This window comes from Miniopterus schreibersii, assembly GCF_964146895.1.
Source record: "Miniopterus schreibersii genome assembly, chromosome: 11".
In the NCBI taxonomy this organism is placed as follows: Eukaryota; Metazoa; Chordata; class Mammalia; order Chiroptera; family Miniopteridae; genus Miniopterus; species Miniopterus schreibersii.
Genome location: NC_138111.1, coordinates 47,108,666 through 47,123,941, shown reverse-complemented (window position 1 = coordinate 47,123,941; position 15,276 = coordinate 47,108,666). Strand labels below are relative to the sequence as shown.

Sequence of the window (15,276 nt, the reverse complement as noted above, 5' to 3'; positions counted from 1 at the left end):
GATTTCTGAAATTTTCTGGGTTTAAGTCAAGTCGATGATGTTTTCATTGGAAGGAAGCTCATCAAAAAGTTCATTTTCTATCTTAAACTTTCTCCGGTGCTTAGAGAGACAATTAGGGGCCTATCCATTTCATGTTTTCACGGCTCTAAATAAAAATCATAAATGTGAACATTTTTCTTTGAGTACTGATCTCTCTACATTTTATTTTCATGAGCTTGAGCCTTGCTTGTAAAGTATTGCTCAATTTTGTTCAACATTCAGGCTTGATGATTAACTATATGTAAGTCTTAATTTTATAAGAATCTATATATTTTAATATCTGACAGTTTTCTGATATCATCTTTGGTATAAAATTGATTAACTTGAAATTTCATTTAATTACACTTAGTGTTGAGGAGGGCCTCGGGTGAAGTATATTTGGAACAAAAATACCTGAGTACATCCAACTATCCAAAAGCTTTGGGAATAAATCTTACGCAACTGAGATACTAATAAGATAATCTAGAGATTTCTAAAATCTCATTTACTTATGATAATATAAAATAATTATAATGACTTACCTAAAAATGATTTTAAATTTTGAAACAATCCCAGTCTTATTTAAAAAAGTGAAAACTACAATACAAAGAACTTTTGTTTCTTTCCTCAACTATTTTAGGATAAATTGATCACATGATGCCCATCCTCCTCAAATACTATATTTCCTCCAAACAAGGACATTCTCCTACCTAATTTTAATACAGCGCCCAAATCAGGAAGTAAACATTCATGCATCTTGAACATGTAATCCTCCCCTCCATACACTTCAGACCACATTTCAGCGGATTGTCCTACTTGGGTTTCTACAGTGGTCCCTGTTCAAGTGTCTCTAATTATCCTCAGAGGTTCAGGATTAGACTTTGCCCTTCATTTTCAATCTGGTAGCTCCTCTGTCTTTCTTCAGCATTCCTGATCTCGATAGTTTTGAATATAACAAGTCTCTTATTTCATAACACTCTTCTCATTTGTGGTTTTGCTGATGTTTACTCATGGTCCTATTGATGAATCTATGGCAGTAATACTGTGTTAGCCCCTTTGGGCAGCTATAACAAAATATAAAGAGGTGGCTTATAAACAACAAACATTTATTTCTTATAGTTCTGGAGTTTGGGAAGTCCAAGATCAAGGCACTGGCACTTTAGTGTCTGGTGAGGGCCTGTTTCCTGGCTCATAGACGACCCTCTTTTTTATATGTCCATATATGGAAGGGGGGTAAGTGATCTCTCTGGGGCTTCTTTTATAAGGACATAAATCCCATTCATAAGAGCTCCACCCTTGTGACCTAATTACCTTCCTCCGGTACTTCATATGGACCCTAGGATTCAATGTATGACTTTTGAGAGAGACAAACATTTAGTTTACAATAAATATCATGGAAGTAAAAATGCTGTGTTTTTCTCAACATATAATTTTGATTTGTCCGATTATTAATGTTATCTTTGATATTTTGATCAACACTGTTTCTGCAAGCCTTCTCTATTATAAAGTTATTCTTCTCACATATACTTAATAAACCACTATGAGGAGTTACTTTGAGACTATGCAAATACACCATTCCTTCTGAAACTTTTCAATTTATCCATTTGTTCGTTTATATCAGTATGGGCTCATGTCTTTTTATTGTATTCATTGTGTTATAATTTGTTAATACATATGTTTTTTCATTTTGATGTTCACATTAGGCCACGGTTGGCTGACGGAAGGCCCTTTAAGCTGGCATCTTTGCCTTTTTAACACGCTGCCCCTGTTACTCTGTGAGTAGTCCTTTCCTGTACAACAGATATTCTAGGGACATCTTGTATTTTCCTTGTCCCAGTGCTGTATGGAATCAGTCATTTCTCCAAGGACCTCTATTTCTTTTTACTAGAGAATCATATTTAGAAAATAGACCTGGATGCTAGGTGTGGCCATTGCTATCTGGTATTGCCACTCTCAGGTCACAGAGCTGGGGGAGATACGTTTGGTAATTTTATGTAAGGAGGGGATGTATGGGTCTATGCACACTCATTTACAATTAGATTCATTTCTGTATAAATGTGCATATTTTTTTTAAAACCATGAGCTCATACCAATATCTCCAATTCCAATTCACCATACAGTCCATTCCAGTTTTCTGTTTTATATAACACTTGATGGCTTAAATTTTTCATTTTTATTTACATTCACCACAATGCAGTGAGGCAGCCAGGATGAAGGTTTTTCTTGGCCTCCTTTGACTTGAGCTCATTAAAACTGCCAACTTTTACAAAGCCAGCAAACAGTGGAGGCAGGACCCAAACCCAATTCTCTTTCTATGTTTACTATTTTTGTCTTTGTCTCTCTTTCTGAAAACACAAGAAATCAATTTTTGAACTTTAGCTCCCTTGTACATTTTTGCTTTTATTTTTTTTCTTAAAAGAGTCATATCATGATTTAAATATAAATTTATTTAAAGTGATTATTTTAATATTTAAAATAAGGCCCAATTTGCGTGATGTACAGAGTATCATGACACATGCTCTTTAATAAAAATAAGTTAACAGAAAGGAGTGAGATTGACGGAAGCGGATGGTTATTGGATTTTGTTATCTTAATGAGATTTGCAGTCCTGAGAAGGGAATACAAGCATAAACCTGATCCCTAAATATTTACTTAAATATTCAAGTATTAATAGTGTTTCTAGGCTGGGGCTGATACTTCCCCCACACCCACACCGTGAATTTATCTAATTTTGGATCACAAAGAGCGTGATCCTTTGCCAAGGCAAAACACTACTAACAAAGAGATTTAACTGAGTCAATGCCATGTGAAATTGCAGCCACCACATTCATACAAATGGTAATGAAACCTAACTGGATTTGTGTTCTAGGACATAGACATTACTTCATGATTTGTAGCGTAATTGCATCCATTGCTTCTAAACAAGTGTGCTTTATTCTGTGCCAAGAGTGCCGCCTCGACACGTGAAGAACATTTCAGCGAATGGAGCTTTGCCCTGGAAGGCTCTGTGGTATCTGGTTAGTGTACTGAATATTTAGTAGCTGCTAATGAGGCTCCATCAGCTTATCAGCGTCCAATTTTCTACTCTTGCGTGGCATAATTCTATGAGAAACCTTTGGAGCCTCTTGTACCCACTAACTACCCTTACGACATTCCTACTTCCATTCTTAAATAAGAGCTTCTCTGATTGATATATAGCCATATAATAAGCATACCATATGTACCTAATAACTTGCAAAGAGGATCTTGGACTAAAAAGTCACTGTATTGTGTTCATAATTACTTTTGGGGGGGCCAGATCTTATATTTATTAAGTATTCCATTTGAAATATCATTTATTAACTGTCAGTTTTCTCCTGCTTCGGGTAATTTCTTTCAGACTTTGAGTAGCCTTTGACTCATAATTAGAAACCACTTTATTTATATATATATGAATATATATATATTTTCCCCCAATTTTACTCATATGAATATCATTTGGATAATGGCCTGGAGCCTAACTTTGCCAAAAAATCATTGATTTAGATTTTATTTCTTTTCTTTTTTTTTCCTGTTTTCAGTCACTCAATCCACTTGCAGGAACATTGATTTTTAATAATATGGTCATGATGTCAAAACAGTGCAAATTTTACCCTGCAGCCATCTGGATTGGTGAAAATAAAAGCTTTCTTTACACTGTTTTCTTTAAGAATGACGCATGCCCCTCCCCCCCATCCGCTTCAAGGACTGTATTCTGGAAAGAAATGGTTCTTGTTTGTATAGCCTGATAGTGTGGATTATTCTGAAAGCTAATGACTTGAAAACTCACTTGCTTTTCAACAAAGTTAGCAAATACTCCCAATCAGTAACCTCTTGGCCAGCCAGCCTCTGAGCTACTGATCTGTGTCTTCTCTTAGATAATGCCATTTGGGGTGGTCATTACCTGTCCCACCCCGTGTGGCCTAAGGTCATAGAGTTAATATACTGAGTCTACTCATGTCTAGTTCTCTGGTCTGCGTACTGTATTTTGGTGTCTGCCCAAAGTAGAAGTGCTGCCATTTTTTAGTCTTTTCTAGATAATTAAATAGAAATTACAAAGGGTTAAAAGCATAAGCACAGTGCTGATGTGCTTCCTAGGGAAGTCATTTGATATTTAGCATGCTTTTCACATTCTTTTCATACATTTCTCATCCATGGCTAGCATACGTGGTAGAATTTTGTCTCTACCTGGAACCAATGCTAAACAAATAAGCCAATTGATATGTATCAAATGGGGGATTTTTTAAATGTAGAAGTAGAACTATGGCTTTTTTTTTTTGTTAGTTTTTTTTTTAAAATATGTTTTTAATGATTTTTTTTTAGAGGGAGGGAAAGTGAGAGGGGGGGAGAGAGATAGGAACATTGATGAGAGAGAAACATCGATCGCCTTCCTCCAGGCATTGAACCGGTGACCTCTTGATGCATAGATGCCACTCAATCCACTGAGCCACACTGGCCAGGCAGTGTAGAACTGTTTTAAAGTTACTGTTCCATCCATGGAACTTGAGTTTCTAGTTCTTTCAACTTAAAATATAAAAAATAATTAACTATTCAAATAATTTTTGTTGTGCCTTTCTTTATGGGTTGACTCCAATTAAGCATTTTATTTATTCAAATAACAGCAACTAGAATAGAGGGAACATGATGAAGTGAAAATACACCAAATCTAGAGTTAAAAGATTTATTTTTATTTTTGCTGTATGTATGACCTGGAACAAGTAACTTAGCTTTGCTGAATCTCTGTTTTGTGTCTTTAGAAAGCTATGGTTTTTCCAGAAAATGATGCCACCCTTGCCTATCTCAAGGAGCCCTTATCAGGCTCAAATGGTTCAGTGTGTTCAGTCATTCACAGCAGAGCTTTTCCGTCCCCCAAATTTAGAGCTATTTTTAAAGTTCACTTTTGGGAACATGTCACGTGACAATATAGATGTGCTTTATTTATGCTGTAGATTAATCAAAAAGCCTAACATCTTGTTCAGAGAGAGAAATGGGGGCTTTTGTGAGCTCTAAAGAGGTTACTTGACAAGATACTGCCCTCTAAATTCTCTTGAATGTTTAGATAATTTTTGTTTTTTATTATGTGCGTAGAATACTTTCCCATTTACAGTTTATTGTTGCAGCTTTGTCATACCAAGCCTTAGAGTCACATGCCTCTATTCTATTTAAATCTGTTGTGGGAGCTTAGAGTAACTACATATATGATGATATTTTACTAGATATCAGGCAGTGCTAGGCACACTTAATTCATTGTCTCATTCAGCCCTCTTGTCTGTGGGCTGGGTACTATTCTTATTGACAAAGAATGTAATTATCCTGCAGATACAGTTAATCACTATATGAAGATTCTCTAGATTACTTCATAGGAGGGCTTCAGTAACTATCTGTAGAGTGAATGATGCCATTTATTGACTGTCCCGGAGATTTTTAAAACTATTTGTTTAAAGTCTCTTTTTTTAAATGTAATGCAGCTTTCATAAACATAAAAATACTTTATTATTTGACCACCTTTAGGCCTGCATATTTAAATTTTCCAAGAGAATTTTTAATTTTTATTAGCCATAAAAACACACTGACTTTTGTTGCATAGATAAGTACTGTTTCTCTAACAGGTGAAAATTCCTGCCTTTCAATATTTATTTAAGAAAATATTCTTCATATTATCCATCTAACATTTTGACTTTTTTATGTTAATGAAAACTTCCCTTAGTGCTTTCATCCTTAAAATAAAAAAAAGAAGAAAGAACTTTTGTGCTTCCGTAAGATTACATAGTGAATGCCTAAAGCCTTAAGATATCCAGCCACTGAGAAATCTTTGCTCCTGTCAGTGAAAGAAAACCCAGGGTGTTTGCCTCAATATATAATTGAGTGATTCACTTGGGTTTTATTATTAGTTTGAGCATCAAGAATTCCATTACAGGATTCTAAAGATGGGATAGCAGAGTGTAGATCCATGTTCCATTGTGTTCTTTTGAATTTCATTGCGCTTTCAGGTAAGGTTTTTTTGTTAGGTGGTTGTAGTTTTGACTTGTAGGAACTTACAACCAATACATGACAGAAGCCTTCCTGTAAAATTAGGAAGGCAGGAACTGAAGGGTGTGTTTCTAGTGCAGCAACTGCACTGCATTACAGAAGGAACCAAGCATAAATCACATATCTCAATCGATGAAAATTGTTGGCTAAATTAATTAAATAAAACATAGGACTATAAAAATTAAGAAAACTGTCATTAACTACTATATTTGTGAGTCTGTAAGTTTAATACCACTTAAGAAACTGTAAAAAATAGAAAGAGGTTATAGGATAGTTTTTGCCTTTAGACTTAGATTCAAATTGGAGAGGCCAAATTTATAGCCACAAAACAATTAAGGAATGATGAACTGTTTAAATGAGGGGCACGGAATAAACACATTAGAACTTGAGAGATGCACAGGAGTGATCCCTGAAATGTTTGCCCTGATTCCCTGCACAGGTCTAATTGCAAGTGTTTACTGAACACGGAGATAATTAAAAAGTTACTAACATAGCCCTGCGTTCCGTGTGTGTATGAGTTCAAGTTTACACATTGACTGTGATAGGGGTTTATCGAGAACACCAGTTGAGAACTTTAAGAGGAGCTACTGTGAACTGTTTGGTACTCAGAAAAGTGATTCAGCAGAATGAGTTTCCCGGGGGGGGGGGGGGGGGGGGGGGGCGCGGTGGGCAAACCAATTAAAAAGCTTACTCCTCCTGCAGATCCTGATTTTGCTTTATTGCCAGTTTGGTGAGAATAGTAGTTCTCTATATTGTTGATAACACCTAAACAATCAGGTCTATTTACCAAATCTCTTAATGCTGCTTTTTTAAAAGCATGTTTTTGATGTAATTGACATGATTTTCCTTCATAAAAATATTTGCTATAAATCTGAAAACTTGGAGGAGTGGCACCATGGCAAACAGTTCTTCATTCAAAACTCCTTTAAATCATTTGGGACCAGACTCAAGGCACCTGTCTGGCTGAGTTCACTATGAGTCCCCAGTAAGATTAGGGAAAAAGAACTGGTTGGGGCCACCTTGGAAGAAGGCTGTGGACTTAGCGGGCAGTTTAGTTTTGTGGTTTCTTATCAAATAAGAGAGGTTTGGTGTTTGTAGAATTGGAGTGGAAGTAAAGGCATCATCAAAATTGCTTATGGATGAACAATGAAATTAGTTTAACTGAGAAAATTATGCAAAAGCTATTACTTGATCAGTATCACATATCTAAAGCATGACTCCCTACAACACAGTGACAGACTCTTTCCCCATGAGTTCCTTTCAAGCCCTAGGTAGGTGGGGACTTATTAACAGTTCTCCAGCAATGGGATATTAACTTTAACTCTGGAAAACACTGACATTCGTTTTTCTCTTTCCTTAATGGAATTGTAAGTTTCACATCAGCATATTTCATTAAGACACCAAACAGACTCAAAAAATATGCTATATTTCCAGGCCTATTATAGCTGCCATTCCAAACAAAATATGTATGACTTCTACGATTCACTAAGCACAAGTAGGTAGTAATGTGCCCTTTAATGGCCTCTCAAAATGACAGACCAAATGGCTTTGTGAAGGTCAAGTCTGATTTAGATTGTTGATGAATTAATAGCTAATTCTGCATGATTGAATATTAATATGGAACAGTGATAAGTAAGACACTTTAAAGCTTAATGAGCACAGTAATGAATAGGACAAAATGTTTTTCTTCTCACCTCATGTACAAGTTTAAAGCTACTGACATATTGACAATTTGTTAATTTTTGATAGCTGCTTTTTCCTGTAAAAGTTTGTATAGTTAAGGTATAAAGGGTATTGATTTTTTACCCCAAGTTCCTGGTACCAAACATTTGATGAGCTGTCAAAATTGATGTTATCAACTGGCCTAGGCAGTTTTATATAAATCACTAATAAATGTAGAGGGTGAAAAAAAAAAGCAATTAACATCTTCTATACTACACCCACTGAGATAAGCATTCCAATTAGAAATTTCATTATTTCCACAGTTTGTTTTATGTTGAATACTGAGTTTTATTGCCAAATACCTGACAGTCAAATTGGAAACAAGCCACAACTGTCAACGTGTAACTACTCCGGCTATTTGAATCTGTTACAAGTGTGATGTTTCTCATGAAAATTTAATGAAGAAAATGCATTCAAAGAGGTTCTGTGTAAAAGGGGGATGGATGGAATTTAATTACCCTTATTAAAAATAAGAAAGCAGCGCTCTTTACATTCTCTGTCTGATTAGCATGCAAGGAAGATTATCTTTGTTGTGCACTTGTGTGTATGAAAAGGGGCTCTGGAGTGTTCTTTACGAGCCAAGAAGGAAAAGAAAGGCCATGCAATTGTATTAGCCTGCTTTCCATAGGGCAAAAGTCAATTTTGTCAGCTCTCCCCAAGGTGAGACTTCATGTCTTATAAATGGTTATTAATTCTAGATTTTTTTTTTGAGGGAGGAGTCTTTAGTAAGTGGCTCAACTTAAGTCTTTTGACACTTGCTATTGATGGGCACGGAATATCGGCTTGGTTCTTTGGAGAGATGAACTGGTAGAGGAAAAGTAATGACTAGTAGAGGCAGGTTAATGCATGCTAATGGAACTGGTAGTTAACCACCAAGGGGAGGTCAGAGGCCCTGGGAAATACAGAGACAGCTCAGGAATCCCAACCTGATTTTGAGACATTTTGGAATTGGTGGCTCATGAAAATTCTTCAGAAGTCATGAAGGAGTGTTGATTAAATTAACACTAGGCCCAATTGGTAGTCAAAATGTTTTAAAATCGCCTTCAAACAAACAGCCAAGTTGTAATTTAGATAAATAGCACCCATATAACTAAGCTCCCTTCAGTGTTTGAATAGAATGTACCTTCTAATGCTGTCTGGAAGAGCTGGCAATGTAGGTTATGGATGTGGGTCATGCTTGGGGACTTCAGAGGACTTTTATTTTCTCAGGATCTGAGCTCTGGGACAATTTTGATGTGGGATATGGAGACATGAACTTTGGATGAGTTGAAGATTCCAAATTTAGAAACTTCAACTTTTTAATGAGCAAAAATGGTGCAGGCCTTTCGAATGGGGAAACGTATTTTCTAACACTAAGGTGTGGCTTTTTTGAGTTGCTTTTTTCTTCTTTGGAAATGGGAACGCTCAGGTAACTTTCTGATGAATTGGAACTCCCTACAAAGGAATTCATTTAAGTTGAACATCATGCTTGTGAAAAAATACATAGTTTTACTCTAAAGTTCCAAAAAATATATATATATGTGTGTGTGTGTGTGTGTGTGTGTATGGATATACATACCAGATTCGAATACAGATAGGCTAACCCAACTAACCAACAAATGCCGAATATGGTAAGGTGAGAGATTAATGGGCAACATCTCTTTAATCTCGGGCATCGCGTTAACATAATGATATGTCACCTTTTGTCTTGCAGAAGATCAGATTCCCAGGGGCTTCCCTACCATCGACATGGGCCCACAGTTGAAGGTGGTGGAGCGTACACGCACTGCCACCATGCTTTGTGCAGCCAGTGGGAATCCGGACCCAGAAATCACTTGGTTTAAAGATTTCTTACCCGTCGACACAAGCAACAACAACGGCCGCATTAAGCAGTTACGATCAGGTAGGGTCTTGTTACTGTTTCCACTAACTCCTGAAGATTTTCTTTTTTTTTTAAGCCTTCTCGCTCTTTATTTTTAATTTGATTTTATTTATTTTTAATTTCTAGGTATTGATTTTTCTCCCTCTTCTCTTTCTCTGTTATTTAACGTGTTGTCCATGTTTGTGGTGTCATAGCCTGTTTCAGAGTCTGTCTTCCTCCCCCTCTCTGTGTGTTTTGCAGCTTCTGTTTAATCCACATTGCTCACTGCTGTGACTGTAGTTTTGATGATTTTTTTAATTTACTGCTCTGCCGCAGTATTTGATGGATTCATTTTCTATTTCTTTCTTCTTTCTCTGTTTTCTTTTGAAGCAAATTTATTTCAACATTGGACTTCATTCAGAACTTGCAAGGAGTTCCAATGGTTATATCCATTAAAAACCAAAATGTTCATATGAAACACTAAAATGAATCAGTTTTATTGAAGTGTGTTTTCTCTGTCGTTTCTACATTTGAACTCATCAAAATGCCAAAGTTTAGTAAGTTTGGTCACATCTGCTTTCTTTTCACTAATACATAAAGCACAGAAATGGTATATCATGAGTAACCAGATGTATTTTTTTTTTTTAATCTTTAACAAAGAACCAATGAAAGGAGGGGATTTTTTTATTAATGTTATTATTATTATATTATCATGAGTGAGCATTGGTACACATTAGCCACAGTAGTGTGCGCCCACACTGAACATTTTTGAGCCCTCCAGTGACTGGATCTACAGAAGTCTGCTTTTGGTGTAGACTCCAGCTCTTGCTGCTTTCTCTCTCTCCCTCTCCCCCCGCTGCCCTTTTCTCCCTTCCCCATCTCCAGTTTATTCCTGTGCTCTCTTTAGATAAAAAATAGAGGTAATTCTAAACTTCTTAAATTATAGAGCCTGTCCTTAGGTAATTGCACAGGGACATTTGCTAATAAACTGTTTGCTTTGACATTGGTAGTAATATTGGTGTAGAATTCTAAGTTGTTTAACTGCCTGTCTTCCCGGAATTCTCAGCTTTTGACCTGTCCTGTGATGTTAAAGCGTCTTGTTAACTACCTCTTTTTGCTTGTTGTCAGCAGAATTGTGTAGATTAGCATTCTGTTATTGTAAATAAAGAATTAATTATTCACATGTAACATAGATGATTTAGTATATAAAGCTTTAACTCTGAAAAATTTGTACCAAATTATAAGGAATATAATAATATTTTTATGCTGTCTTTCTTCTCTCCGTATTTAAATCTCCAGAATCTATTGGTAAGTGCTTAGTTCTGAAGCGCACTTCACCCCCCACTAATTTCCATATTCAGACTCTTATAATACTATTATTATTATTAATAATAAAATGCATGGCATGCATTTTACTAACTGTCAGTGTAGGCACCAGATCTCCGTAGTGGCGCGCACACGCACACACCCACAGCACTGTTTTTTTGTAAGAACACTGTATAGACAAATAAAATCGTACACAAGTTATATCACACAAATGAAGCATAGTAAGTTGTATACGATATCCAGTCAAGTGTTTGTTTCTAGTCTTTAGTATTTCCTATGACAGTATATATATGCATATCTATATATATACTTAACTAGATTAGCCAGTATTTTCTAAATTGTCTTTAAAAAATATTGTTTAGTTTGTTTCCTTTTTCCCCCCCTAAGAATGAGGCATATACGATAAATCCTAACCCTGTATGACCCCAGACCTAAGTACTCAGCCGCTTCTCTGAGAAGCGCAGCGGCTGCCTCTTGTGGTCTTTGCCCTGTGCGGTAATCATGCAACTTGCTTTTGTGATCTAATAGTACTATCTGATATAGTCCTGTTGTACGAGTAGAGTAATTCAAGTTTCTTTGAAGACCTTATTTAATTCTGTAAATCTAATTGAACTCTTCTCCCCAGCCCTAGCCTCCTCCTTCTCGTACTAATGCTTCTTCTTTCTAATCTTATTTGCATTCATATTATCCACCCAGGTGGTACACCAATAAGAGGTAAGAGTGCTGAACTGACGTTCACAGAATGATCTTACTCATTCTTTCTGTTCTCCCATCACCGTCATCTTTGTCCTGTTTCCAGAATCATCCCAATAATGTCCATCGACTCTTATTATTTTCTTTCCTCTGTACTGTTTGGTTCCGATCGGTGACCCTCGCATTGTGGATTTTCCTTTCCTTTCCCTTTTCCTCTTTGTTTTGTTCATTCCTTTCGTTATAAAGATGATGATTTCCGTCGTGATATGCTTCAAAGAAAGCATATCCGGGTCCTCGGACCGCAGACCAGTCACAGCGTATCATCTGTCCCTCCTTTTTTTTTTTTTTTCTTTTTTTCTTTTCTTCTTCCTTTTTCTTTTTCTTTTTTTTTCTTCTCTTTTTATTCTTCTTTTTCCTTTTTTTTTTTTTTTTTTTTTGTCCAACCGGAGCAAAAAAAAAAAAGATCATTTTTTTCTTCCTTAGCTGTTCTTGTTCTGGACCAAAGCCAAGGCGGTCTGGAGAACAGTGGCAGACATGCAGAAGACAGCCCGGACCGTCTGCTTTTTGTCTTTATCTTTCAAAAGGTTTTTGCTTTTGTTCTTCGATGCTTTTTTTTCTCTTAATGTCTTAAAAGTCAAAGAATGACTCCCCCTTTCCACCCGATCTCACTCGCCTACAACCTGACAGCGGTGCTTTTTTCCCCTCCCCCAACTTCTTTTTTTCTTGGATTACTCACCTCTGGATTTTTGGATCTTCTGTCCTTCAGGCTATGGAAACAAAAGGTGCTCAGTATTCTTGGTGGTATGTTGTATTGCTGGTTTTTCATACTTTGACTTGGTGTGCATTTCTTTTATAATTCTTGTTTTGTATTTTTCTTGGGGTTTTGTGACACCACACTGCTAATCCCACGGGTGGATTTTCACGGGTGTCTTAGGGGATCCGTCTCAAGGTCCTCAAGCAGTGGTTGGTTGGCTCTTCCTTGCTGGCATAGGCCTTGCTTTTTAACTTTTTTAAAACCTTCTAATTCAACTCCTCTTTGTTTTTCAGCAAACGTAATAAATGATTGTAAGTCGTGGCAAACTGTCTTTCTTTTCTTAAAAATCTGCATGTCTTAAGGGAGTTTTGTTTAAGTGATATTTTCCTAATATATAATGACTAATTTTAATTTTTTGCTTTGTGCAGCCTTTTTGTGCTCGCTGCGTATTTTTGGCTTTCTTCAGCAGAAGACTTTCTTGAAAACCCGGCCTGGTTTTTTTTGAGCGTACCTATCTTTTGCGCCACTTTTGATACCAAAATGAAACAAAACAAAACCAAAAATTAATCTTTTGTTTTATTTAAAAGCCATACTTCCTTGAAGCAGTCTCACCCATCTTCATTTTAATAGTCTAGGAAATAAGAGTGTTAATTATGACTAGAATTCTTGCTTGGGAAAAGAGATACTATTGTTTTCTTATGCTAGCATTGATGATGTTAAAAAAATAATCTCTATATGTTTTTCTCATCGCATCATTTTCTGTCTGTGCACCTTAGCAAGAGATTGAATCGACGTTGAGCGGATCTTCGCTTTGCAGGGCTTTTCATATTGTTAAGAGGTTTAGTTTTCTGGACTGAGAAAGCCTTCTCTGACCATCTCTTTGGCAATATATTTTATATCCATACAGGAGCCCTTCAGATCGAACAGAGCGAAGAATCCGACCAAGGGAAATATGAGTGTGTTGCCACCAACAGCGCGGGCACTCGCTATTCTGCCCCTGCCAATTTATATGTCAGAGGTAGGAATGACATAACCCTGGCATCGTTGCTTCATTCAGGCTCAGGGGGAGTGGAGACACCCACAGCATCTGGGGTGTTATGTCAGCATTTAACAAGCCCATTTGCTGATAGTTACAGTAGCTGAAGCATTTTTAGTGAATAGAGAATTAAAAAATTGAAATATGTTGTTAAAAAAAAAATTAACCACTTTTGAACAAAATCTATCCCGAGGCTTGACGTTTGTAAGTATCTTTGCATTTCTACATGTTGATTTCTGTTTTTACTGCATTGATTGAGCTGTGCTTTGCGTTTGTTTGAGGTTTTCTTCTTTTTTTTTTTTTTTTTTCTGTTGCTGTTTCTCTTCTGTTTCCTTTTAAAACTCTGAAATAATTGCTTGGTGTGCTACTAATCAAGTCTCTGTGCAACTCCAAGCATAAGAGTGTTTATGTCTTCAGGACCTCTGCTGTGGAGCTGTAAGAATAAAGCTTCTAACTTAAAAAGAAAAGATGCTACATGCAAATAGCACAATTGTATTTTCTTCCTTTTATACTGTCTTATAAACTTGCTATTATATATGTGCATATGTCTATGCATATATATACACATATAATTTTTAAATTACTGACTTTCCACGAAGTTTAATTTTCTGATTGACATGGAACACTGATTATATTTTTAAAAATATTAGTTGTCCTTGGGACAAGGAATGAGGATACTTTCATATTTTCTTAAAGAGCAATAGAAGTGATTAAATTTTTGAGCTTATGAATGACTGTGCTTTTCATTTCAACTAGAAAGAAGTGTTTCTTCTTCCCTGGAGTTTTCAAAGCCATTGCCTGTAGCTTTTTGTCCAGTAGAGATGCTCTTGGTCCAGGTCTATGTGTCTGAGGATAACCACAAAAGGCGTGGGCGGGGGTGGGAATAGATAAGAGGCTGAGAGGGCTTTAAGTTACAGCAGGGTGGGTTCCCTTAGGAAAATACCTAGCTTGATTTTGAAATTTTTGCTTGAGATGATCGTGTCTCCGTGGGGCTGTTTTCGCGCTCCCGTGTTTCTCTGGAGCCCGGGGTGGGAGACAAGAAGAACACCGCTTCTTCTCCAAATTCTTTGAAAGCCCCTTGATGTTTTTTCTCACAGTGGCAACCTCCTTTGCTGCATGAGGCATGCATCCCCTTTTTCAATGGAAAAATTTCAAAATGACGCTAGCTATTGTTTCCGATGCGGCGTTAGGCCGTGAGGCATTGCCCACTTTCTCAGCGGAGGCCGGCAGGATTAACTAGAGCGACTGAAAATGTTCAAGTAGCGGTTGAAAGCCTTGATCTGGCCTTTTTACTCTCTCTGTGTTTCCCTTGTTTCTCTCCTTCCCTCATTTCATTGTGTTCTGCATCAAACCCCCTACATCCCTCAGAGCTGCGAGAAGGTTGGTGTGTTTTTTACTTTTTCCCCACCTTACAAAACTATTCATTAAGCCAATAACAAAGAATACAAATGAAATGAATGTAGCTGCATTGTGGTCTCCTTTTGGTCGATGGTATGTTCCAGCAGAGAATGCCCTGGCTGTGGCTTCTGGTGCTCGCTGGCGGTGCCTGACTGTGGTGCATGGCGGGGGAGACTGTACCTGGGTGCATGGTAACTGGGGACACAACTCTCTCAGGGCCGGGGAACTTGGTCAGTGTTCCTGCTTTCCTTCCTGCTCCACTCTTTCCACCCCCCGCCCCACCTTTAATTTCTGTCTCACAGGGATGCCTGCTGCCCATAGAATGACTTTTTGTAGTTGTTCCCCTAATCCCAAGCATGAAGACTAAACTCCTCCATTTCTCTCGATATGCTCTCTGACACCTCAGAGTCTCCACTGGCTCCTGCTTGCTTTGTGTAACCT

At 37.1% G+C, this 15,276-nt stretch overlaps 1 protein-coding gene across 21 annotated transcripts in view; it reads left to right on the top strand.

The window, feature by feature from the left end:
- Positions 1 to 15,276, top strand: part of PTPRD (protein tyrosine phosphatase receptor type D) — a 1,875,931-nt gene that overhangs the window by 1,681,870 nt on the left and 178,785 nt on the right. For 20 of the 21 annotated variants that reach the window (XM_081152197.1, XM_081152196.1, XM_081152194.1 and 17 more), the window contains 2 exons: positions 9,482 to 9,670; positions 13,309 to 13,419. In XM_081152197.1, the coding sequence (XP_081008323.1) occupies positions 9,482 to 9,670; positions 13,309 to 13,419 (300 nt within the window). The remainder of the gene's footprint in view (positions 1 to 9,481; positions 9,671 to 13,308; positions 13,420 to 15,276) is intronic. The other variant, XM_081152189.1, reaches the window with a different exon arrangement.